General features: G+C 35.9%; 1 protein-coding gene across 2 annotated transcripts in view; it reads left to right on the forward strand.

Annotated features, from left to right (window-relative positions):
- BRINP3 (BMP/retinoic acid inducible neural specific 3) overlaps positions 1 to 27,881 on the forward strand; it is a 312,716-nt gene that overhangs the window by 240,635 nt on the left and 44,200 nt on the right. For both annotated transcript variants that reach the window (XM_087960836.1, XM_026669157.2), the window contains exons 5-6: positions 2,921 to 3,026; positions 7,394 to 7,630. In XM_087960836.1, coding sequence (XP_087816962.1) covers positions 2,921 to 3,026; positions 7,394 to 7,630 — 343 coding nt within the window. The remainder of the gene's footprint in view (positions 1 to 2,920; positions 3,027 to 7,393; positions 7,631 to 27,881) is intronic.

Consider the following 27,881-nt stretch of genomic DNA (forward strand, 5'->3'; position numbering starts at 1 on the left):
GGACCCTGATAGTATCGAAAACAGCACCGCGGAATCAACCCCGTGCGTAGACGAGCCTTGCGTTCCACCAGAACCAAACATTAAACAAAAACCGGTGGAACAGCAAAAATCAAATAGGCAGGTAAAATGACCTGCATACCTGCGTGATTACGTCACCACGGCCGTCAAACAGAACCCAGGGGGGAGGGGTGTTGTGAACTAAAGAAATGTATTAATAAAGATTCATTTGCATAGCAGGATCATAATCCTGCACTTCCTATTGGCCCATATAATGGCAAGTTATGATTGGTTCATTCCGAGCAATCTGATTGGCTGTTGGCGGGCCGCACCAAGATTCAAACGCTATAACGTTATCCATTGGTTATCTGGATAGCAGCTTACTCTATAAAAGAGTGACTGCTAGCCGGGGGTTTTTGTCTCTGTTATGCTTGAAAATAAAGATCTGAAGTTCAAGGTTCACAGTCTGGTCTCCGTTCATTAAACCCATGCCTCAAACTTAACAAGTACCATGTTGGAAAAAATTGAATGAGTATAATGTTCAAACTTGGACCTCTACACACCAGAAATTTTATTTTTCCTCATACATATAGAAGCAAAATACCTTCGCTTTAATGGGAAAAAAAGCTAATAATGAATTGCTGATTTTTCTAATGTAGTAATTTTCAACCTTTTTAATATAAAAACCTAGGGATGTTCCAGCAACTAGCTTAAATGTTGTTCATTTGTTAGTTTTGATGAGAAACAACTCTCCTAAACATATTAAGAATAATCAAATTGAAATGACTTTGTTCCCAAATGCCATTTTTCTCCTTGATATGATCAGAGGAAGAATGGCACACTACTTTAGAGAACCCTTTAGTTTATATGAGCTGTTGATCATGTAATTATAATTAAAATTATATGAGCTGTTGATCCTCTTTAGCCTTACCACTGTTTGTTTGAAATATATGTTAATGGAAGTAATTGCCTATAGCTGCCCATATTCAATAAAGAGACATAAAATATACAGTATAGAATATTAATCATGTTTCTTTGAAAGTTGCAGGTGTCCTTATATTTTTCAGCTGGCAATTTGATATAGCTCCTTAAAGACAGGCTATTTCAACACTATATTTTTTCCATTTTTCCCCAATCCATTTGTCTAAATCTACTTGTCTAAAAGTAGTTAGACTCTTTTCATGTAGAGACTTCCAAAACAATCAAAGAAGAAGAAAGGCTGGATGGAGAAAAATTACTTTCTTTGACATGCTTAATGCCACCTGTGTATAATTAAATTGTTCTGCTTGTTAGACTAATATTTCATATTGAGAAAAATCTGTCAGTCTGCTATATACCACCCTCCCGATTAATAACAAGTATTAAAGATAAATGTAGAGGATACATTCAAAACAGAATTACACACACACACACACACACACACACACACACACACACACTTGGACAAAACAATTCATAGTGCTTAACTAGCTCAATGTAAGCTTTTAATTATCTTATGTATTAAAAATTATATGTACTTTGTGGTTTTACCATCATATCCTGTATAATTTTAAAATATTTTAAAATAAGTATGTTGTGTGCTTGGGGGGGGTCATATGTGATAAGGATCAATTACATCATTGTTCAAAATGTATAAACACATCTTAACCTTTAGTACAATGGACATCAGCAGCCCCTACCTTTTGAGTACCAAGGACTAGTTCCACTGAGGGAGTTTTTTCCACAGACCAGAAGAGGCATGGTTTTGTGTGCTGCCTGCATCCCACAGATGGGGCTTTGCTGGTTTACGTGGCCCAGTTGCTGGCATGCCGTGGCCCAGTGTCAGTTCATGTTCTGGGGGTTGGGGACCCTGCTGAACATGTTCTTAGTCAAAATAAATTTTATTATGGGTAAAGTACAGAATTTCCTAAAAGTGCAGGGATGGGGAGAAGACAGATTTTTGCAAGTAGATTCACTTTTCAGTATAAATAGGAATTGTTTAAAAGATTCTTTATCTAACCAGTTGGAGAAAAGTTGGTCAAATACAAAATTATCAAATTCAGACTTCCCAAATAAATTGGAGGCAGAAAGTGAGTTTTGGGTCTCATCAAAGTGATTGAGGCAAATTATTCATAATTAATCTTTATCTCATTGATTTTAGCATGAGCTGAAATAAAGTCTATAACACATACTTAAAGCCTTCCATTATGATTAATACCAAATTTTAAAAACATTGAGTTTTAAAAATGTACAGAAAAGAAATTAGACCCGTTTTTCCCCAAAAAAATTAAAATCAAACTGCAGTATTTTTAGTTTTCAGTGTCTTCTGGCATGGTACATACATCTTTAAGAATAGTAATAGTAACTGATGAGTCATTAACCTATGAATCACATTTAAAAAGTAGTCATAGAACCGTACTTCTAGTTTGAATCCAGTTTAATATTGTATCCAGAGGTTTGACCCTCTCTTCCTTCCATTCCTTTCCTCAAAGCTAATTTATTGATCTGTAAATCAACAATATAATTTTAAGCAGAAAGTTGTCAAGGTTTTTCTGATAGCTAACTTTTTCATCTATGCACAAATGACTGAATAAATATCCATTTATTTTTCTTTCTCAGGAATATCCCATGACATATTAACCATCCATTTTCCATGTTAATAGCTCCACAAAAATTGAGAAGGGTTGTTTCTTCTCCCAGGTTTGTAAATATTGACTTCCCAAGGTTCTGCTAATTTCTAATCTGTAGAAAATCGAGTGCTACCAGAAATATTCTGCTAGTGATGAAATGCTATAATAAAACAAAAAAGTTTGCATAGTAAAATGTAATGTTCTCTGTGTTGGTTACAATGACCACTACTCTTCAAGTTCCAGGTGTTCTGGGAAGGAAACTTAGCCTTTTTAATATAATATAGCAAACAGTTTTCTATTCCTTTACTCACTAGGTAACAGAAACCCGGACTGGTCCCCTTGGCTGCAGTAACTATGACAACCTAGATTCTGTCAGTTCTGTTTTGGTACAGAGTCCAGAAAATAAGATTCAGTTGCAAGGTACGTGGGTAGAATTTTGTTAACTTCTTACAGGAAGATGTTTATAGGACAACTTACAGTATACCTGAAGAGTACATGTGAAGAATCATTTCAAATGTTCAATTTCCCTAAGATTTTAGCAGGTATATACTGTAGAAATCAAGATTCTGTTCAAATATGGGGAAAAAAATCAGGTTCAAAAATTTGTTGTGGCCATGTTCTTTATTTTAATATATAGTTTGGATACTATCTGCTAGTACTCCAATTCATATATAAAATTATTCTAAACATTCAGGGTGTTGGATATGAACAGCATGGTGGCCTAGTGGTAAAGACGCTTGCCTTCCACTCAGAAGGTTGAGAGTTCAATCCTAAGCAGCGGCAAATGTTTCTCTTGCCTACGGCGCAAAGAAAAAAAATATCTGCTGCAAATTCCATGTGGGGTCTAATTCTAACCCTTCCTGGGCATCTCCATTCAGTCAGGGTGACTCTATCCCAAATTAAGAGATTACAGGATCATAATGGAGTTCCAACACATTGAGCTAGACTATTTCTTTGTTATATATAAGATATATATGTTATATATTTAAAATTGTTAAAATTTCTTGAAAAGCAAGGTGTTGCTCAATCTGACTAAACATTCTAACTATGCATCACAAAGAAAAATACCACTGGCCATTGAATGGTTTTCATATCTATATTCAAGGACAATGCTAGTGTTGCTAATTCAGCAATATGTAGTCCTGCAATGGAAGTCACTGCTAGAAATTTCATCAAGCTAATACAGTATATAATTAGAAGAAAAAAATTATCCAGCACATTACAATAAAAATTGGGCTGGGGAATCATTGTTTGTCTCTCATTTTTAATACATTTTTGCTTGTCTGGTGCTTAGGGAACCAATGATGATATTAAAAATCCAGAGACTTTGTGTTAATCTTATTAACATTCTTTGAGTTTCCTTCGGGGGTTTTATAGAAATTTGGCAGTAGAATTGTCTCCAACTTCAAGGCAAATACAGGAAAGTGTTTCAAGGGAAATTAAAGGTTTCCAATAAGAGTAGAGAAAAACAATATTCCTCAGATTGTCAGTGAATTCCACCTAAATATATATTTGAGAAGAGAAAATGGGGATGATTAGAATTCTGATAAATGAGAATAGCATTAACAATGTATCTTAGAAAAAGATTAATTGATACAATGATATACATCAACATGGTTAAGAAAATCTATTAAGACTATTCATGGTCAGAACAGAGATGGTTTTTTGTTGTTATTTTTATTTAGTGTGTACAAAAGATGTCAGAACCACTCCTAGTTACTACCATTTGAGGTCTGTTTAATATTTTTCATAAAACATGGAATAATGTTATGCTTTCTCCAGAATGCAGCAATATGCATAGGCCTCTAATAGAGAGGGTGGGCTGCTAGTTGAACTTTTAGTGGGTTCCAAACATGGTTTATCTGAAATTTATTTTCCAGCTCTTGGGATAGACAGTGGGAATTATCTTTTGTTGGAATTGATGGATAAAGCACAAAATTTTCCCCTTTCTTCTCATGTAATAGGACAGCCAATCTTGAATATCCCACTGTACACCTGATATTATAGGGTATACCACATTACATTATGATCGATGATCCTGTCATTTTCTTTGGGACTCATATCTCCATATGTTTATTGAAGTTACTTGCTGTTTAGATGCTGTTTTCATTATGTGTGACATATTTATCAGTAAAATGCTTAGAAAATGATAATATCAATCATTGACTTGTTTTGTTACATATCATTGGACTGTAATTCTAATGTCAAAATGGTCACATATACCAGAGTTTTTTTAAAAAAAATCATATCATAGTCATCATTACCTTGATGAACAAAAAGTTTAACATATGGCAAAGTTTTTTTTCATATTTTTTTCCTGCAATACCTTTAAATAGACATATACAGAGAGAGAGAGAGAGAGAGAGAGAGAGAGAGAGAGAGAGAGATGTAACATAAAACACTAGGAAAATGTTTTCAGTTTTATTATATTGTATTTCTAAAATATTTTATTGTACTGTGTAATATTGCATATTTATTATATATCTTTCAGCAAGGCATCTTAATCCAAAATCCATGCATTAATTTGTATGATCTTTGGTCAAGATAAACTACAAACATTTGTAAAATATGTCAAAAAAAGAAGAATGTAATAAGCATGTAAAAAAATGGTTGGTTTTTCATGTGACCCCTCAATCCACTGAAAATAAGTAGACCGGCTTGTTCCAGTCTAAAATAAGTTTAAACACTTCACTATGACCAATTCTTATGTAATTTACATTGGATTTAGTCAAATAGTGTCCAACCACTCCTTCTTGTTCTTTGGCCTGGAACCTGAGAGGTATAGATGAGAAAAACCATATACAATTATTTTTACCCCCTCAGCTACATTGCATTATTTTAATTAGAAATAATGGTTTTGAAGGAGTTAAAAGAATTAGAATATGATCCTGTTTGGGGGCCAAAATATATTGATGTATTAGCTCTCCAAAGACCAACAAAACTACATTCAGACAACAAATAATGGATTCTGTATTCAGAACCCATTAAGTGTGACAAGATTCTTAAATATCCATTTTTCAAATCAGCAAAGTGCTTCTAGTTTTTTGTTATTCTGGCAGTCATGACTGCTGTCTCTTTGGATGGGGTAGTCTTCAATAAAGCATAGTACCCATGTCCAAGTGGATGGATTCATTGACCAAGTTATCATTCAACAATTGAACTTCCTTTGCCTGATTTCCATGTAATACTTGCACAGAGTAGGTAGGGATGGAAAATCCTCTATGATAAAACCAAAACTGTGTGAATAACCTCAATATTCAGAGAAATATAAAAATAGGACAGAAATCCTAAGGCCATGTTTGCCAGACTTTCCTTTTCAATTGAAATATGTAGAGAAGACAAAATATGTGATGCAATCCATAAGCAATGTTTTTTATATGATAACCCTGAATTTAGGATAATGTCAAAGTGTATTATTATGCCAAGGGCTATTCTGGCTCTATTTTGAAATTGTCTGGGGTAAGCTACATTTCTTAATCCTTATGAATTTATTAAATTTTTTGTACCCCTCCTTTATTTCTTGGTAAGTAACTCAAGGTGGTGAGATACCTAATGCTCCTTCCTCATCCAATTTTCTGCACTAATCAAGTGGATGGATTGAAGGAGAATGACTGGCCCAATGTCATCCAGTTGGCTTTTGTGTATGTGTATGTTGCCTTGAGTTATTTATAAAAATGATAAAGGTGGGATATAAATAATTAAATCCCTGGCACAGGCTATAAACCTGGCAATTAGTTTGATGCCTTCTCATAATGTTCCAAAATGTTTATTAACTGCATTGATCCATTTTGCTGCGAGCACCTACATGGCAAAGCCCGGGGGCATTTCTCAGCCAAAGCAATATCAAAAATATATTTCCTTTTTTAAAGTCTTCATGAAAGAAAAGTTCTGTAGTGAGTCTTTTATAAAATTGCATAGATAAGTGAAACATATATGGCTACAACACTTCACCAAAAATGATTTGATCATTCTTTTCCTTAGTTTAATCTTGGGATTAAGGATGCTCCTTTACACAGGCATCAAATCATTTTTGTGGGAAGAGATTCCTTGGGTTACTCCCATGCCACTGAGAAGTAGGTTGTATAGGTTGTATAGGTTTTGATATTTATTAATTATTATTGTTCTATAAACTCCCCATCATCATTGTATTATTGTGAGGAAACATCTTCCTTGCTGTGGATCAGAAATGATTTTCAACAAACTTGATCAAAAGATACATTTGAAATAACAAGAGGAATATGAATAAAAGAGCATCATTCCTGAACAAAATGATTGTGCAGATTTTTTTTAAAAGTAACTTTATCAATAATATAAACATGGGTGGAATTCACACTTCAAGTACAATGATTTGAGGTGATCCTTGCATTATTGTCAGTAATCTGTAAAATAAAGCTATTCGAGGAGGTTTTGTCTTGGTATATAGGTTTAATGTTGTTTAAAAGAATCCCTAAAGTGTTTAAAAGTAGAGAATAAAAACATTATGATGTTTTTCTTCCTAGTAAACCCATTTTTCAACAGATTCACTAAAAACCAGTTGCCAGGTTCCCCTCTAGGAATCAATTGCAAAAATGTTTCTCTTCCCCAGTAGGCTTTGACTTTGCCACAAGTCATAAAAAATGATATACACTAGTTCTTTGATTGCCTTTAAAACTGTGACCTAACATCTTCTATGGACATAATGATTGTAGATAGAATTAAATCTAAAGAATTGGTTAAGCTCTGAGGAAACTATCTCATTTATTAAGATAAATTGTTTCTTCTTCTCCTTCTCTTCCTCCTCCATTAAGGTCTTCAGTTTATCCTGCCCGAATATTTGCAAGAGAGGTTTGTGCAGGCAGCTCTGAGCTACATTGCATGCAATTCAGAGGGAGAATTTATCTGCAAGGACAACGATTGTTGGTGTCAGTGTGGGTCCAAATTCCCAGAATGCAACTGTCCATATATGGATATTCAAGCTATGGAAGAGAGCCTGCTACGCATCAGTGAGACATGGAATACTTACAATAGTGATTTCGAAGATTCAGGTGTGATGTTTTCACATAGTATATCGTTTTCCTCATTGTCCTGTGATTCTATAATGACGTCATCATTACTCTGTGACCAGAAATGATGTATTGAATGTATATCATTACTGGTTAAGAATAAGGATGCAACAAATCTCAGTTGAGTGTGTGTGTAAGAACTTTATTTATTTGGTTCCATTTTTGAGGAGATTCTTGGCTAACCAAATCTGCCTTGATTTGATGTGTGGGCTGTCATACTATTTTGCTAGGAATTTCCATGGATTCTACTATAATGGAGAGGGGTGCTCAGCAAAGTCCATTAGCTTCACTCATTCTGTCATTAAAATGTTTATAAGAGGTGGAAATAAGTAAATAATTTTGAAAGTGGTCAGGAGAACAAGACTAAGCCAAGGCTCAGGGGAATAGTGAAATCCAAGGCTCAGGGGAATAGTGAAAGAATTACACAAAGTCTATAGAAGTATTACACTACTCCTTAAATTTCTATGGGAGCAGATTTAGGAGATTCAACTGCAATGCATTGCAACACAAACCCTAAACAAACTTCCACAAGTGTCTATTTTTCAAAGCAAGAATCATAACACATAAAAAAAATCCCAAGTGTGAATTGAATGGACCTTCTGCTACCTTGAGCAAAGTTGCATTCTTGGGTAAAAGCAATGCTAGTAAATTGAGGAATGACCAGTGAAAGAAACAATGACTGTGCAGTAGAAATAAAGAAAGTTAGCAGAAAGTTTTGAGAAGCTATCTATAAAAGTTCTGTGCATTAGGGAATGTGTATGTGTTTGTGCGTACGTGTGTTCATATTCCTAACTGATTTAAAAATAATCTACTGAACAAGTAATTTACTGATCAATATGTCCATAATTCCTGCAATAATGATGGGTTTTGTATCAAATGGTCAGCTAGAAGTTTGCTGGAAACTCCAATCCATGCCATTTCCAATTTATGACCTTCATCACATATTTTTACCAAAATGCCACTTTTGTGTTGATGACCCTTTTACTTATAAAAAGAAAAGTGTCTCCACTATTAGAATCCTATCAGAATGTAGTAAAGATAGAACACCTTGCAGAAATGCAGTCTGATGTCAGCAAAGATCCACATGAGGATTTAACTGGCTTCAGTCATCACTTATGACTGACTCACCCACACCAGTTATCTCCTGAAGAAGGTCTCTAACCTGCTATTGCCATTTTGCCCTTTTCAGACTAGTATCTTGAGGGGAGCAAACCTTTAAATATCATGAAAGCTTAATTGTATTTGACTATTGTGACCTTTATGATTATGAGATATATTTTAAAATCAAGCTTAACATAGCCTGTTTATACTCTCATCAAGAATTTAAAGGGAAGTTGGCAAAACAAGAGAGATTTTGCTAGGTCAATTACACTAAGAAGATCTGCATTTTGTGATTTGTTGTATATGAGGGTTTCTAAAAAAATGTGTAAGAAAAGTTCTAAAATATTTAGAATAGGAAGATTAAGTGATCTTCAGGAGATATCTCTTGCATAAATGAGAGGAATTTAAATCAGCCTTTTTCATACCAACCAGATGAAAGAGATTACAATTCCATCATCCCCAATCAATAACCCAATGACCACCTTATTTGGAAATATGAGAATTGTAACTGAACATAGGTGAATGATTCCTAATTTGGTAAATCTGATCTACGTATCTGTTTTGGAGACATAGATTCTGAAATTATGTGAAATTTTATGTTCTCTATTTTTCTTAGATGTGATATGTGACAGCTACATCAGATTTCTGATATATGAAATAAAAATACAGCTTAAAATAATTGGTAAAGATCAGGGCCACTGTGGAAAACTATGTATGATGCTGGAACTCTATTGATTTTCCATGTGATTTACTTTGCTTTAATTTAGTATCAGTTCCTAGGGATGGATGGATGGATGGATCTCTCTGTAAGGAAAATTTAAGTCATGGTTATGATTTGAGCAATAACACCAAAGGTCATCACTTGGAAGGTGTAGTTTTCAAAAATAGCACTCATATGGGTGTTACTGCACCACAAGATCTTCCTCACATATTCCACCAGACTGCTTAGATTGCATAATTTTGCTTGAATTGGTGCTGTTATTATACTTTGAAAGTGGTTTGAGAGAGTGACAGATAATAAGCATGAACCACATGTTCATTTGAGCATAAGATTGAAAACGTAATAAAGCCTTGGTTTCTTGAATTGTGCTCTAAGGAAAAAAAATAAAATTCCCTTCCTCCTCTCCTTCCTTCCTTCCTTCCTCCCTTGATGTCACACATGGGCAGAGCAAAATCATAGACAAATATGTTAAAAGAAAAAAGAGGAGGGGCAACAATTAAATTTTTTCTTTCCTTTTGTTTTCCTTGTCATCTAATCCATTACCAAGGGGGAAAAAAATATTGACTGCCCTTCCCAGAGGTTTGAACTGCTTGCTTGCTGAAGGTTTTTGAAGTTAAACTAAAAGGTAAAAAAAATATAGCTAAGATTTGTAATATTAACTACAGGTAGAAAGAAATTTCAAATGCATATGAAATGTGATGCATTTGAACTTCTAAAGGAAAGAGAGGAAAAAAGGAATAGTTTGTACATTGGAAACATAAACTATTTCTTCAAACATTGATCACTCATACCCATATGCATAATAAAAATGGAAATCAACAACCAACTCTGAAAAAGCCAGATAATAAATTTCAAATTAGTTTGGCCTTCTTTCTCCCATTCTCACCAGGAACTCATTTTCTAGTATAATTAAATCCCTGTCTTCCCTATTCCTTTGAAAAATGCAAATTATTCTTTCCCACTTCAGTGAACTGAAATCAGAGCTCTTTTAGAATGTTTGCACAGACTCATCTGCTTGCTTCTTTTTGTTATCTTCTATGTACAGCCATATCTTGTAGCATTCAAATTTAGTAACTTCCCTTGCAAAATTACAGCTGTTTGATCAAAAATCCACACCGATGCTGCTCACCCTAAATTAGCATGCTTCATTAGCATCTCAAGGATTCTGGATGAATTAAAGCTCTTAATTTGCTAGAAAAGAATTAATAATAAAAAAGAACAATAGAGTCTGGGGTGGAAATAAGCCATTTCATCCAAATGCTACTTGATAAAAACACTGTGAGGTATTTGAAAACTGTCACATTTAATATCCTTTCTCTGTACATCTAAGTTTTATAGATTTTATAGTAGACATATTAGAGTATTTTTTTCAGTGCCACTGCTTAGGTAGACAAACAGCAGCCCCTATGCAAGACAGAAATGTCAGCAAATTTGAGGAAGCCATGAGCTTTTTTTAAAAAAAAAATTAAAGTTATCCTTGAAGATCTCTCTGCAAAATAAAATAAAAACAATCTTCTTAGAATGAAGCATCACAGTGGGAATGGAATGCTAAAGGCAATGGAAGTTAGCAAGGGGTAATAGCATCGAGTGATTGGAATTCTCAATAAGAAATCCCCACTTTCACATTGTTACAATGCTCACATTTTAAATACACTTCTTCGTTTTCATTTCTGAAGAGAAGTTGCAGCACAATTTTTGAGATAGGATTAACTGTAGGTTGCTATCATGGGCATCCTGTAGACAGCGCAGAAGTGGTATTCAGCAGGTTCTGACCAGTTCTGGAGAACCGGTAGCGGAAATTTTGAGTAGTTCGAAGAACCAGCAAATACCACCTCTGTCTGGAGATTTTACAGTATCCTTCCCCTGCCAAGCCCACCAAGCCACGCCCACAGAACCGGTAATAAAAAAAAATGAATCCCACCACTGAGACAATGGCCAAGGCTCCGAACTGGTCCTATATCTCCTTAATACTACTAGTATCTACTCTACTAGTACCCTACTAGTATCAAATGATACTCTTCAGTGAGAGATCCTAAGGCAGAGGTCTCCAAACCTGGCAACTTTAAGACTTGTGGACTTCAACTCCAGCATAGTGGCTGGGAGTTGAAGTCCGCAAATCTTAAAGTTGCCGAGTTTGGGGACCCCTTTCCTAAGGTATGAAATGTGGCAACAGGCAAAAAACAACAAAACACACACTGATCTCTTACATTTATTTAGTTGGGTCTAAGAAATACATTATATCAATACCTGTAGCAGAAATGTTACAGCATCAGGAAAGGTACTACATTTTTGAAGGATTCAACAAGCAGCTCTGGAAAAGTTATAGGGATGCTTCTATTTGAAAAAGATATGCTAATCAACTTAAACAGCAGGACATTTCTCTCTATGTGGAGAATTTCTTCTTTTTTAACTGCTAAATGAAGAAAACATGGTATCTTCATTTTCATAGTATTTCCATTTTTACCATTTTTCTTTAAAGTCATGTATATGTTAATATATTTCATTATTTTTGCCAGGGATGTAGTGGTATAGTTAGCAGTTTGAAAGCACACCAACTTTAAGTAGATAAATAGGTACCACCATTTTGGTGGTGGGAAATGTTAGTTGCATTCTGCATGGGTAGCAGGAGCCAGCACTGAATCTGCCTGGACACAATCTGCAGAAGACCGACAGAGGAAAGCCTCAAATGATCTAAATTTCTCGAGAGCATTGCTGGCCACCTAGTGTGGTGGAAGTTCATTCTCTGGTAGAACACCAGGACAAGAAAAGGACTAATGATTGTCAGCTGCCAGAATTTCTATTTTGTATAAACATTGTCTATGTAGATTCTCAGACACTGAGGTCACAGTTTTCCCAAAGGTGCTTTTTCAAGAGGCAACTGGGCTTTCTTATTTTTCTTAGAAGAAGCTCCACACCCACTTATACTACTCAGATGATGCTGAGGACACAGACAAACCTTCAAGTGGCCTCAATGACTCTAAAAGAATGCAAATTACTGTCTGCAAAGAATATAAATCTTTCCATGCCCCACCATTCAGTCAGACCTGAAGAAGCTTCTTGGATGAGAAGCAATAGCACTTATATATCATTTCACAGTGCTTTTATCTGCAAATGTGACTTTCATTCAGATTAATATAAGTTCTTCTAAAACTTAGTACCAAACACAATACTGCTTTAAATCCCATACTTAATTCTGTGAATCTGCATTAATGTATCCAGCTGAGAATCTGTATTTTATGGCCATATCCTCCCTTCCTCCACTTCTTTCTTTCTTTCTTTCTTTCTTTCTTTCTTTCTTTCTTTCTTTCTTTCTTTCTTTCTTTCTTTCTTTCTTTCTTTCTTTCTTCCTTCCTTCCTTCCTTCCTTCCTTCTTTCTTTCTTTTCTTCCTTCTCTCTTTCTCTCTCTCTCCTTCCTTCCTTCCCATTTTCACTTCTTAATATATATTGAATTATTAACACTCTCTTGCTGAAAACCACTTGACTAAGTTGATGAAATTTAAGGCAATAAAGAAAATTCAAAGGAAGGTCTTCTAGGAAAGACAGTTTGCTACAACCATTGATGGAATGTTATATCAAAGGATTTAGATATATAAAAGTTTTTACATTCCTCTAACTTTTTATAGCTCATTTGGATTTTATCAGGCTTTTTTCATTAAAGCCTTCATATTCCTCAGTGCACAAGGATAATTTTGATATTTCCAGGCATTTTAGAATAAGGTTCTAACATTGGTGGTTTAATAAAAATGGTTTTAAGGGAATCTTATAAGAAGTTCAGTAGCCACATGATTTTATTTTTGTTCTGGTGTCTTTTTGCTAACCATAGGATGCATGAAGGTTTGAGGACTTCAGAAACAGCTGACATTCCCTGGTTTGGAGAGTTAAATCAACTTATTTTGGTTTGGCAGCAGTTTATTTAAAACCAGAGTGCTCTCCCCTCTCCCTCTTTCCCTCCCCCATTTTGTTCTCTATTGGTAGGACCACTTACTTTATTTCTTGTCCCCTGCATTTTTGGCAGCCCTTTCTTTCCTCTCTAAGCTTCAATTTCCTATACTTTCTACCCACTTGAACATATTACATAGACATATTATTTCCCCATTCCCTCTATTCTTGTCTGTGTTCTTGTCAACTTGCAAGCACCAGTTATAGTTATTGGAGAAGTCATCTGACTACAAAATGCTGACATGCTATTGTTGCATTTTTAAAGTTGTCAGGAACTTTTAAAATAAGGAACTATAGCTTGCTTCCCATCATAACTACTGCTGAAATATCTTCCTTCTTTTCAACCTCCCTTCCTTCCCATATGACCAGACAGAATATACACTTAAAAAATCATGGGTGTGGAATGAGTTGCACTTTATTTCAATTTTACATGGAATGAGAAGACTTCAGTTGCTTCATGAATTGCAATAGATAAGGATCTATACACTGTTTGGTTGCCTATTTTCGCATTTTCATAACAGCTAGTGTAAATCAACTGGAGGATAAACACTGAAAGGGAATCCCGTGGATGTTTTTAGCATTTTGAGATGAGCCAAAGTGATGACAATCACAAACCAGCCTCCCTCTGCTTCATGAGGGATTGGGGAATGGAAATAATATAGTGTGGAGAATCCTATAATCACTTCTTGAACCTTCAGAAGATTCTCTTTGCCTCTTTATTGTTAGATATAATAGCTGTGAAAAAAATTGAATGGAAAAAGAAGGTTCCAGGCATCTATAACAATTTACATAGGTACAGAAAATAATTAATTCTCTGTTAAAACACTGTTGAGTGTGTCTTGGATTGATCTTCCTCAAGGAACACCGTATGAAAACCAATCTTTAGATTTTCTTGATTGACAAATATTATTTTCATTTCTTTTGATCTAGTCAGTAAACCAAAGGGGAATTTAAAATTAACAATGGGGATTACTCTCCTAATTATTTATCTAAAAATCAAATGTAAATTCATAACTCAGAGTCACCTCAAAGTGAGACAGGCAGCAAATAAATCAGGTAGTTTGGTAGATAGATGATAGGTAGATAGATAGATAGATAATATATAATTGCTCCAGAAGTTGTAAAAACAAACCCAATGCAATAACACAGATTTAAAAAACAACAACAATAACTTAGGGACCAACAAACCTAAGACATTAATAATATATGCTCCTCTATTCTGATTCCTGTGGAAAAATTAAGTCTTCAAACCTGTTTAAAAGACAGCAGGCTATAAAAACCTAATAGAGACAATACTTCAGAGGTGGATGCTTCAACAGAAAGCACAGCTTCAAATGATACTGTTCTAGAATATGGGGATTAAAATATTCACTTTGTTGGAATTTAAACAGTCAGATGTACTAGAGACATGTGCCATGCCATGAAAAACTAGGGTTGTAACTAGCATCTTGAATTGCACCTGAAACTGAAATTGTACCTGAAATTGCACTGGATGTATTGAGGCACAACTATTTTTAAGATGCTGCATTCAGTTGTAGTTTTCTAGCAGTCTTCAAGGACAATCACATATAGAGCACAGTGCAGTAATCCTCGTGTAAGGTAACTAAAGCATGGATATTTGTGACAAGTAATTTCTAGTATACCACAAGAAGAATTGGGTTTTCAGATGAATCTGGATAAAGGATCAGTAGCCAAATGCCATCTGATCTTTGAGCGGTATCTTTCAGTTCAAGAGAATTCCTAAGCTGTGTACTAGTTCTGTTTGGGGAAGTGAAATGTCATTCAGAACTAAAAATGGAAATCCATGGTACTGAAAGCCTTGACAGCCATTTCAGGTTTAATGCTTTCAGTCAGGTTTAATGCTGCTCTTCTACATTCAGACCACAACAGCCTTCAGGCACTTGTTTAAGATCTTGGCAACATCAACTGTAAACTGGGGTAAATATATTCAATTGTTTATGGAATATCTTACACTAAGCTTCATGAATATAAAAGGTGAGAGTGTAAAGTCCTGTGTTGTCCCTCAGGCCAGAAGTCTCAGTTCAACTTTTCTGTCTACAATGAATTGGCCATGGAGAAAGGAAGAGAACTATAGCAACAGTATGCCTCCCACTCCTAAGCAGCATAGCCAATCCAGAACAAAATCATGATCAATGATATTGAAGGTTGCTGGATGATCAACAGCAACTAACACAGCTGTACAGTCTTCATTCTGGCTCCTCTACTGATCATCCTCAAACCTGTTCAGTGCCAACTCTGGATTATGTTCTTGGTTGAAACTCAACTAGAAAGAGTGCAGATAATCCACTTCATCCAGGATACTCCAAAGTTGAAATCTGACCAGTTTCTCAATAACTTTCCTAAAACAGAAATGTTGGCAACTGCTCCAAAACAGTTGGGGTCCAAAAATGACTTTTTGGGAAGGAGTGCATCAAGTCCTACTTCAAGGAAGATGGAACTATTTCTTCATTCAAGAATGCATTCATGATTGCATGGATCCAACTTCACATACTTTCCCGGGAAGACACAATGAACTAGGAAAGGCCTGAATCTAAGGTACAAATGGCAATGTAATCAATTCAAAAGATCCTGTCAACTTTCTTTTGTTACAGGGTCAAGCACCTTCCAAAGAACAGGGAAAAATGACACTTCAGCAATTTGCATGGACTTGTTCAGTCTGAACAACTTTTATCTGTCAAGTATCTAGAATATTCCATACAGTAGCCCTGATGATATTTCTCCAACCAACAGACAGTGGGTCATCTTGAATGAGGGCTGTAGCAGCTATCTATGGATATAATAGAAATTGAAAAATAAGAATATTTTGTCACTCTTTGGCCACATTATAATTCTTAACTGCAAGTTCTTAAATAAATTTGTTCAAATTCGGTCTTTCTCCAATCAGGCATTGTAGTCATGTCTTCTGTCATTTAATATTCCAGAATTCCTGTGAAAAACCTCTAAAATCAACAATCAGGGAAAGAGTACATATGAGCCATCTGATCCAACATCTGTTCAATAAAGACAGTATAAGAATGGTCTTGGAGATTCCACCATCAAATAGTACGAAATCCAGTGTCTCCAGCAAGGATGTTATGTACACTTTTTGGACACTAGAGTTCAAAACTTCAGCAACTAATCCCTAGAGTCTAAACATCAATAGAGTCTGACATTCAACAGTGCCTCTGGACACTGGTAGGACTTCCCAAATTACAGCTACACTTCCTGGTTTACAGCGATTGTCTTTCTCAATAGCACTTGTCCAAGAAAACAGAAAACCCTCCAGATCTTAGTTATGCATGCCAGATTAGAATAGTTATGTCTTAACTCAAATATCTTCACGGATGACAGCAGTTTCATTATAGATCCACCTGGCATTCAGCATCACCAGTTGGGAACCAGGCTAATCATGTATCCATAAAATTGGCACCAGACTTGAGCACAAGGAACAGGAAAGTAGAAAACATTTCTGCTCCTGTTCTTGTTCAATAATTTTTATGGTTTGTTTATTATGTTCCATAACATTCTGAGCAGAACAGATCATTTGATTCACTAAGGAGCAACTTCTTATTCCTATGCACAGCAAGTTTTCATAGTAGTCTAATTTAAAAATTTCCTCTTGACAGAATCTAGGGAAGATTAAGTTCTCAAGACACCATTTAATCACTAAGAGGAATGATTCATGCCATTTCTTCCTGGATCAAAGGAGGGAAGAACAAATACATCATCAGAAATCATAATCTTCTCGTTTTTCCCCTATTTTCTTAGGGGATTGTTAATTTGCCTTCCAGTAATTATTTCTCCTATGTGTTGACAAGAAATGTAAACAATTAAAAATATCACAAAACCATCACTTTTTGGATGATTATTCCAATCCCCCTGACATCCCATGGAGGTGTTTCTATTTTATGGAAGTGAACAGGTGTGAAATATGTAAGTCCTTCATCAGGCTAATATTTAAGCATCTTCAATGTGAAGGCAAAACCTATCCATGTTCTATAATCTAATCACCTCATTTTCAGTACTAAAAACATTAGATGCCACCTGCTAGCACCACACCTGGCAAACCTGCTTCTGAAAGTCACACAAATTGTGGAATGTTATGCTTCATTATTGCAATGACACTATAATAAAGTAGAGGAGATTAAAAAATGGTTGGATTTAATAGGGTCCTGCTCATTCTATTCTTTATTGCATATTTTCATTGTGAAATAAAATCTGATGAACAGTTACCTGATGGAATCAATGATGGGGAAAAAAGGTTCTCTGAATTACACCAGTTTATAAAAGATATAAAGGATTGTGAATTGAAAGGATAAGCTTATCACATTCGACAAGAGGAATGGCTATAAATGACATTCTTTTTCCTCACAAAATCATGTTCTTTTTAGAAAAAATCATGCCATGAATTTTGCAGAAAAGTAAGTGTTTCATGTTCAAGCTACAGTACATATAGGTTAAAGTGGGATATTACGGCTAAACTGGAACAGGAGTCCCTGTGGATTTTATTCCCCTAGTCAATAGTGGGATGGTACTTTCAAGACCATTGAATCAGCACTGTCTGAAGACATTTCCATGATCATGTGGCCAGCATGACATCACAGAGTGCTGTAATCTTCCCACCGAAGTGATACCTATTTATCTATTCACATTTGCATGCTTTCAAACTGCTAGGCTGGCAGGAGCTGGGCCAAGGACACAAGCTCACCCCAGTGCGTGAGGCTCAGGTCTGGAACCTGGGTTGCTGACTCTCCCAGCCGACAAACCCAGAGTCTTAACAAGCCCAGAGTCTGAGCCATCATGCAACCCCGAAACTGAAACAAGAATGTGTGGAATTGTCTCCAATTTTTATCACAATGAAAATCATCATATTTCCACATAGATTTTAGAAGAGATCTTTTGTTGAGATTGTTCAGAGTCCCTGTTGTGACATGGGTAGCTGTATAAATCAAATTGAATAAGTAAATGTGTTTGTTTACCATGTAGTCATAATCCAGTTTCTCCCTTTAAGTCTGCTTCTTCCTGTCAATAGTGATTATTTAAGATTTGGTATTTAACCACACCCCTTTAGGTTTATTTAACATAAAGTCACTTCTATTTTCCCCTTGGTACACAACTTAATGAATTCAAGCCAACTTTTCATGGTATAGTACAACATTAGTAATAAAAAGATGCATTCTGAAAATTGTAATAATTCTATGTAATAAATAGAATTATGTGTATATAATCAACATATTTTTGCTCCATCAAATATGGTACACATTCTTCTACAAATATCAGATAATCAGGTACTAAAATTAAATGGAATTTATAAAATTAAAAATTAATGTGCAGTTTTATTTATATACAGCATTCTCTCTCTCTCTCTCTCTCTCTCTCTCTCTCTCTCAAACAAACACACACACACACACACACACACACACACACACATGACCATCTCAGCAGTTACCTTTTCATTGTTTCAAAATGGATCTCTCTCAGATGTCATATATATATATATACATATATATGTGTGTGTGTGTGTGTGTGTGTGTGTGTGTATGTATGTATGTATATGTATATGTATATGTATACATACATACATACATACATACATACATACGCTAAATTTGAACCCATTTAGTCTAATCCTCTTAGAAAAAAAGCTGTTTTGTTGCAGTTAAAGTTTTAGTAGCCCTTGGTTTAGGAATTTAAATTCCCAGTAAGACTAGTGCTTGATTTCTGTAACCATTATTTCTCCTACTGCAATTATAGACATTGTTAAAAAAAGGAAGGAATAAATCCTGCTTTAGTCAGGGAAGAGCAGTCCTGCAAGCTTTTGATAGGAAGGCCAAAATGCTGTCCCCAAATCATATCCTTGGGCCTGCCAGCTATGGATTAGTCCCAATGCTTTTGCCATTACCACAACAAGAATATTCATAAAGATTTGACTTGGCTGCCTTACTTGGGTTACATTTGCCTTGAGAGATTTCTAGTCAAAGCCTGGAAAATAGGAAATACCAGAACAGATAGACAGTTTCAGCTTTGAGAAGAAAAGATTTTTAGGCAGTAAGAAAAGACTATTTACTGCCAGATATTGTTGGGAATATCTTCTAGTTGAGATTTGTGCTGAAAAATATATATCTTATATGCATGTTTTATTGAGAAAAAAATGAAAAAGCAGCAATTCTTGATGATGTTTCCCTGGATTTTGAACAAAGCTAAGCCTGGACATCTTTTAGTTTTAGCTCCATTTAGTCATTCCATTCCATTTATCTATATCTATCTATCTATCTATCTATCTATCTATCTATCTATCTATCTATCTATCTATCTATCTATCTATCTATCTATCTATCTATCTATCTACCTACCTATCTAAGTTTTCACGGGTACTTACATGTATGGCATTCAGCTTTGTTCGGGTATTTTCCCACGTCATAGCAGTTGTGCTTTTAAAGTTGTAGCGACGTTTCAGCAGAATCTCATCTGCCATCATCAGGCTTCTGTATAGTGTTCATCTGTGAGTCAGGCTTTTACAGTGGTTTCAGATTTGAATTTGGGGCAGCCTATTGTTGTGCCAGAATGGTTTTTTCTTCATATATGTGTGTGTGTGTGTGTGTGTGTGTGTGTTTTCTTAAGTTTTCGCGGGTACCCGAACAAAGCTGAATATTATATATATATATATATATATATATATATATATATATATATATATATATATATATATATATATATATATATGGATCTTTGGTTATTCGGGTTTTCTCCCGCGTAAGATTCAAAGTATCTAGGCAACGTTTCGGCGAGGTCCCACTCGCCATCTTCAGGCTGGTGCTTTCGGCTTAGTGCCAGTGCAAGCAGTGTGTGACCGGAGCTGCCATCTCTCTCTATATACAAGTGGTGGGGGATGGTGTGCTGGGCTGGTTGGCTGTGCTGCAGCCTCTTGATTTGTTGATGGAGTTGATGTTGGTATAATGGGCTGTGTAATGGCCTTTTGTTGTAGAGATATCCTGGATCTTGTGCTGTCATCTCCTGGGTCGTTAGCCTCTTGTGTTTTAACGGCTTGGGTAATGGGTTGTGTGATGGGCTTGTGAGTTCTTTTGTTGTGGTATCCTGGGTCTTGCGTTGTAATCTCCTGGGTCGTTTGTGTTTTGATCTCTTTTCCATTAGCCTCCTGTGTAGTAACAGCTTGGGTAATGGGTTGTGTGATGACCTTGTGAGATTTATTGCTGTGGTATCCTTGGTCTTGTGCTGTGATATCCTGGGTCATTTGCTGTGTTGTGACTTCTTGAGTTCTTGAGGTGTAATTTCTTGAGTTTTCTGATGTGATGTCCTGAGCGGGTGGCTGTGATGTAGCATTTTGGGTTTTTAATATGGCTTTGAGTTTGGGGTCTGGGTCTGTGTTCGTTTGGCTTCGAGTTCGTGGTCGTGCCACATCTTCATGGTGGGGGTCAGTTCGCTTCATGTATGGTTCAGAGGAGTTTGAAGTGGGTAGTGATGCAGCTGCAGTGCGGCTTCTGGTCTGTGGTCGTGTCTCATCTTCTGTGTGGGTGTGAGTCTGATTTTTACGTGGAAGTGTGGTGGTGGCATCTTGTGTGGCCCTCATGGGTGTGGGTCTGGTGTCATTTATCATGTTGGGTACTCGTCTGTTCATGAGGGCAGGTTTCCAAATGGCTGGTAAGTGGGAGGTGTCATCTCTTTTATTCATGCTGTGTGGGCGTTTTTCTATCTCTATGGCTTCTCTGATTATTCTGCTGCTGTGGTGTTCAGTTTTGGCGATAGTTCTGGTATTTTTAAAGTCAATCTCATGTCCTGTGGCTTTGAGGTGTTGGACCAGGGAAGAGGTTGGTTCTTCTTTTTGATTGAGTTCTTATGTTCTTCAACGCGTGCACTTATTCTTCTGTTAGTTTGTCCAATGTATGTGGTGAGGCAGGCAGTGCAGGGGATTTCATATACTCCTTGGTTTTCTAACTCGATTTTGTCTTTAGGGTTTCTTAGGATGGTGGATATTTTTCTGTTTGTGCAGAATGCTGTTTTAATGTTGTGTTTTTGGAGGATCTTGCTGATTTTGTCTGTAGTGCCTTTTATATATGGGAGGAGGGCTTTGCCGTTCTCTTGTTCTCTGTCTTGGATTTTGGTTGGGGTTTCTTTTTGGATTAGGTGGGTGATCTTCTTTCTTTGAAATCCATTGGCTGTTAGTACGTTGGTGAGAGTGTTTAGTTCGGTTTTTAGGTGTTGTTCATCAGCTAAGCATTTTGTTCTGGAGATGAGTGTCTCAGCTACGGAATTGATCTGTGCTGGGTGGTGGTGTGAGAGTGCGTGTAGATAGCGGTTTGTATGTGTTTTCTTTTGGTAGATGGTGTGTCCTTAAAACACAAGAGGCTAACGACCCAGGAGATGACAGCACAAGATCCAGGATATCTCTACAACAAAAGGCCATTACAAAGCCCATTATACCAACATCAACTCCATCAACAAATCAAGAGGCTGCAGCACAGCCAACCAGCCCAGCACAACATCCCCCACCACTTGTATATATAGAGAGATGGCAGCTCCGGTCACACACTGCTTGCACTGGCACTAAGCCGAAAGCACCAGCCTGAAGATGGCGAGTGGGACCTCGCCGAAACGTTGCCTAGATACTTTGAATCTTACGCGGGAGAAAACCCGAATAACCAAAGATCCACATACAAATACCCGCGAGAACCTCAGAAAACAAATATATATATATATATATATATATATATATATATATATATATATATATATATATATATATATATATATATATATATATATATATTCTTAAGTTTTCAGGGTACTTACATGTATGGTGTTCGGCTTGGTTCGGGTATTCTCCCACGCCATTGTAGTTCTTTTAAAGTTGTAGCAACGTTTCAGCAGAATCTCATCTGCCATCATCAGGCTTCTGTATTGTGTCCGTCTGTGGGTCAGACTTTTACAGTGGTTTCAGATTTAAATTTGGGGCAGCCTATTGCTGTGCCAGAATGGTTTTTCTTCATCCTGATTGGTTGGGAGTCTTGGTCTGTGTTTATTGGTCTCGGAGTTTGCTGTGTTCTGCTTGATGGGTGTCTCTGATATCTCCTGTCTGTTTTGGCTCTTTTTTTATCTTGATTGGCTGGCAGCATTGTGTTACTTTACAATGCTGCCAGCCAATCAAGATAAAAAAGAGCCAAAAACAGACAGAGATATCAGAGACACCCATCAAGCAGAACACAGCAAACTCGAGACCAATAAACACAGACCAAGACTCCCAACCAATCAGGATGAAGAAAAACCATTCTGGCACAGCAATAGGCTGCCCCAAAAGACAAAGTCTTTGGTGAAGTTTTTGTGAAATAAATGCTTATGTTCACTTCTTTCATATAAAAAGAGGCAAGAATATATCTACCGTTATAATACTTTTCTAAAAGTTAAAGCTATATTTTCAAATGTTATAAGACTCTCAGGTGTGTGTGCAAACCATATATATATATATATATATATATATATATATATATATATATATATATATATATATATATATATATATATATATATAAGTGTTCGACTTGTTAGGTATTTTCCCACGTCATTGTAGTTGTTCTTTTAAAGTTGTAGCACGTTTCAGCAGAATCTCATCTGCCATCATCAGGCTTCTGTATTGTGTCCGTCTGTCCAGACGGACACAATACAGAAGCCTGATGATGGCAGATGAGATTCTGCTGAAACGCTCAAACTTTAAAAGAACAACTACAATGACGTGGGAAATACTCCGAACCAAGCCGAACACCATACATGTAAGTACCATGAAAACTTAAGAAAATATATATATATATATATATATATATATATATATATATATATATATATATATATATATATATATATATATATATATATATATAACTAGTCCAACACATGAAAGCCACAGGTCATAGCATCAACTTCAATGGCACTAAAACCCTAGCCACTATAGAAAACCCCAGCTACAGAATTATCAGAGAAGCCATAGAGATAAGACCTGAAAGCATGAATAGAAGAGATGACTCCACCAGACTGTTAATTATCTGGAAGCCTGCACTCTCAAAGAAAAAAATATCCACACCACAAGCCAGGCAAACACCTGGCCACAAACAGACTCCCCCTGATACCTCCAGCTCAAACACACCCCAACCAGGCACCCATATGAAATCTAGCTTCCTAATAAATGATAGCCATCCATTTACTCAGAGCCAAGCCGCACTAAAAGCTTCCAATACAGCAAACACAATGTTGCCAGCCAATCAAGACAAAAAAAGCTACAAAACAAACATATTAGAAACACCAATCAAACAGAACACAGCAAACTCCAAGACCAATAAACACAGACCAAGACTCCCAACCAATCAGGATGAAGAAAAAACCATTCTGGCACAGCATAGGCTAACACCAAATTTAAAACAGAAACAGCTGTGAAGGTCTGACTCACAGACGAACACAATACAGAAGCCTGATGATGGCAGATGAGATTCTGCCGAAACGTTGCTACAACTTTAAAAGCACAACTATAATGATGTGGGAAAATACCCGAACAAAGCTGAATAACATACATGTAAGTACCCGCGAAAACTTAAGAAAACAAATATATATACATATACACATACATACATACATATATACATACATATTCTTAAGTTTTTGCGGGTATTTATATGTATTATATTATATATATATGCAGGTCTTGGTGTGTTCGGGTCTTTTCCCATGTAAGATTGAGAGCATCCTGGCAACATTTTGATGAGGTCCCACTCACCATCTTCAGGCTGGTGCTTTTGGCTTCATGCTTGTGCAAGCAAAGTGTGATCAGAGCTGCTGTCTCTCTATAAATACTGTTGGGGAGGTGTGGTGTGCTGGTTCTGTTGTAAGCGGGCTGGTTGGCTGTGTTGTTATTTCTTGATTGGTTGATGGAGTTGATGTTTGCAGATTGGTTGGCTTTTTCATAAGAACTTGTGTGGCTGAGGTACTGGCTGTGTGTCTATCAGCCTCCTGTGTTGTAACGACCTGTGTAATGTGTGATGACCTTCTGAGTTCTATTGTTGTGACATCCTGGGTCTTGTGCTGTAATGTCCTGGGTTGGTGGAGTATGGAATATTGCATCCAATTTTGGATGCCACAATATTAAAAAAAAAAGGTGGTTTAGATTTTAGAAAGAGTGCACAGAAGAGCAACAAAGATGATTAGGGAACTGGAGGAAAAAACATGAGGAACGGTTGCAGGATTTGGGTATGTCTAGCTTAATGGGGGGGAAAAGATTTGGGGTGATATAATAGCAGTGTTCCAATATCTAAGGGATTGCCACAAAGAAGAGGGGGATCAACCTATTATCCAAAACACCTGAAGGCAGAACAAGATGCAATTAATAGAAACTAATCAAGGAAAGAAACAACCTAGAACTAAGGAGAAATTGTCTGACTGAATTAATCAGTGGAACATCTTGCCTCCAGAAGTTGTGGGTGCCCTAACATTAGAGGTTTTTAAGGGGAGATTGGACAACCAATCAAATGGTTATAGGGCTTTCTTCTTGAGCAGGGTTAGACTAGAAGACCTCCAAAGTCTCTTCCAACTTTTTTATTCTGTTAGAACTGTTTACTATTATTTTGGCTTTTTGTTCTTGAAAAATGTGTTAACGTGGTAAAAAATATTTTGTGAAAAAGAAATGAGATGAAACTTTTTTTTTCAAAACTGCAGTTGTAGAGGTCCATTTGAAAATTTCAGTCTTTTTCTGAATCAAGAAAGATCAGCCACTTTATTGTTGTTTTTATATATCTTATTGATTATATTCAATATATGTCATTTTTTTTCTCTTATATCTCTTTGATATGAATGTAGTTTGATCATAATATATCATTCAGATTAAGAAACAATTATTCCCTGTGCAAGTATTGCCATGAGAAACTGATCTATAGTCAGTGAAGAAATGGGACTATATGAATCTTTCCCCTCTTTATACAGTAAATCAAATAGACAAAGGCTTCTTTCCATGACAAGGAGAATTCTTTGAATACTGGAATCTCATTCAGTAGTCAAAGTAAAAGCTTAACCAGAATTTCTTGAAGTCTTATAGTATATTGCAGAATTGCCACCCGATCTTGCAACTATACTCAATTTTCAGTGCCTCTTTAGTATTGTCTTCAATCATAGGCTGATGTAATGATTAATCTTTGCGTCTGTAAATTTTGTAAATAATATATTATTCAGATATGCTTCAGACTTTTCTAAATCAAATGTCTGTTTATTATATAATTAACAATTTGTTCCATTATCTCATTTATTGTAAAAATATGCTTGGTTCCATCTCAAATAGAATAGTGCTGTAGTCCTACTCCTTAATTAGTTGATGAGTCAACAATTTGCCTAACTTACTGCTTTTTAAAAGTATTTCTGTTTAATAAAATTTTGTTTCTTGTAAATTTTAGATCCAATAAATCTAGTTGCTTCCCTGTTTCTTTAATATTGAATATTTTGTTCTAAATACAAAGTTTTATTAAATGTATGTCTTTAGTCTTACTATTTTGGACTGTTTAACTACTATTTCTTTGATCTATCTCATTGAATGCAAAAGAACTGGCTAGGTTTCACTTACTTAATGTAAGTAATACATAATAAAATATAATATAATGCTCATTTTTGACACTTTCTCAGGCTTATGATCCCACCAGTTCTTTGCTACAGGCAGATGGTAGTTGCGACACAAGTCACAAATATAATGTAATATACATTATAATAATAATATAATAATAATGTAATATAACGTAAGTAATACATAATAAAATAGGAAAGATAAAGTAATGTCTGTGAATATCATCCTTAACATCCCCTTTCATATGTCTATAGATTTATCTAACACTTACAAAAGATTATCTTCAAAGCTGAGACTCATTTTTGTATAGCGGTTCAGGCTAGAAACCAGAAGACTGTGAGTTCTAGTCCTGTCTTAGGCACAAAACCAGCAAGGACTTGTTCATGCAATCACCAGGAATCAAGTTTGATTTGAAGGCACTGCCCCCTCCCCCCCAAAAAAAATCCTCCTCCACCACAAATAGATCTAGTCAAGATTCCTCATCACATGATAATATACAAGTGCATCCATTGAAACAAACATTTTGCAAGCTTTATCCTTAACACACAAAATATACAGACAACCCCACTCACTTTCCTACCTGTATCTATGCAGACAGATTGTACGAATATGGTTTAAGAGAGATTTCAGAAACAATTTATGGCATGAGTGACTATGATGTGTATGTGGGCTTACATACTCTAATATACCTCGGCATACTGGCTAAATCAGTAACATCCAGGAAAAATGCTGAATCTGCACTAATAGCCTAGGTGGCAATAATGTTTTTTTTTTAAAAAAAGCATGCCCTTTATAAATTAAGTTATACTTTTCCCTTCAGCCTTGCACTTAAAATATGTTGCTTATGTATCATTCTCTTCTAACAGCATGCTGGAAGTGATTGCAGAGAACATCCAAGCCAAAATTACTGAAAAACAGTAGGGATGTAGATGGTATTTGCAGAAACTGAAGGACTTGAAGAGCTACATAAGAAACATTTGCTTAATGAATCACTGAAAAAAAGGAAAGGGAAAACAGAGAAAGGAGAAAATATTATGTAACTTATGACAGGTCATTAATAACTGGCTGGAGTCCTGAATGTGAACATATCAGCTACAGTTTACTGCACTTCACTGTATAAAGTTTAACATTCAGTGCACTTTGATGCCCTGAGAGACAGTGTGGGGAGAAAACTAAACACTATAATGGATTTTTTTCTCTGTCTGTGTTTATTCATCAGTTATTCATATACATTGTGTGTAATCAGCAAGAGGCTACAACAATAAGGCAGAAAAATGTCACTGGAGCATTCTAAGTGTTGTCAGAACTGACAAATAAAGGCCATTTAACATGCTGCCTAGGCAGTCTTAAAAATGCTTATTTTTTGCTGGGGCAATGTAAAATATATTCTACAGAGAGCTGAATTTACTATCAATTGTTAAAGACAAGACAACCTTTCCCATTTTACCTGCATTAAGTAAATTCTTCTAACTAGAAAATATCTGCTTCCAATATTTCTAGTCCAAATGGGAATTATATTGCTTAAATTATGGTTTGTGTCTAGTGCAGCTCAAGTCTTGCTATATTGTGCACTTGAGTGATGGGCCAGTTGTTTTTCATTTTTAGTGGCATCTCATAGAAATGATTGTTAACAATTGCTTCCTCCTGCTCACTGTTCTCAAAAAATTCAGCACTACACAGAGACTTTGCTCCCTATAGTGAATCATTTTGGCATCTCTGCTGCATACAATCTTCTGCTGTTCAAATAATTTAAACACAGATTTTTCTAAAGAGGATTGTAGATTTAAGAGTTCAGAAAGAAGCACGGAGCAAACATCCTACAATGACTCTGTTTGCGCATAACAAAAAAACTCATGGTTTGTTAGTGT

Source organism: Notechis scutatus, chromosome 3 (assembly GCF_049901735.1).
Source record: "Notechis scutatus isolate UNSWTSFEM ecotype Mainland chromosome 3, rNotScu1.2, whole genome shotgun sequence".
Taxonomy (NCBI): Eukaryota; Metazoa; Chordata; class Lepidosauria; order Squamata; family Elapidae; genus Notechis; species Notechis scutatus.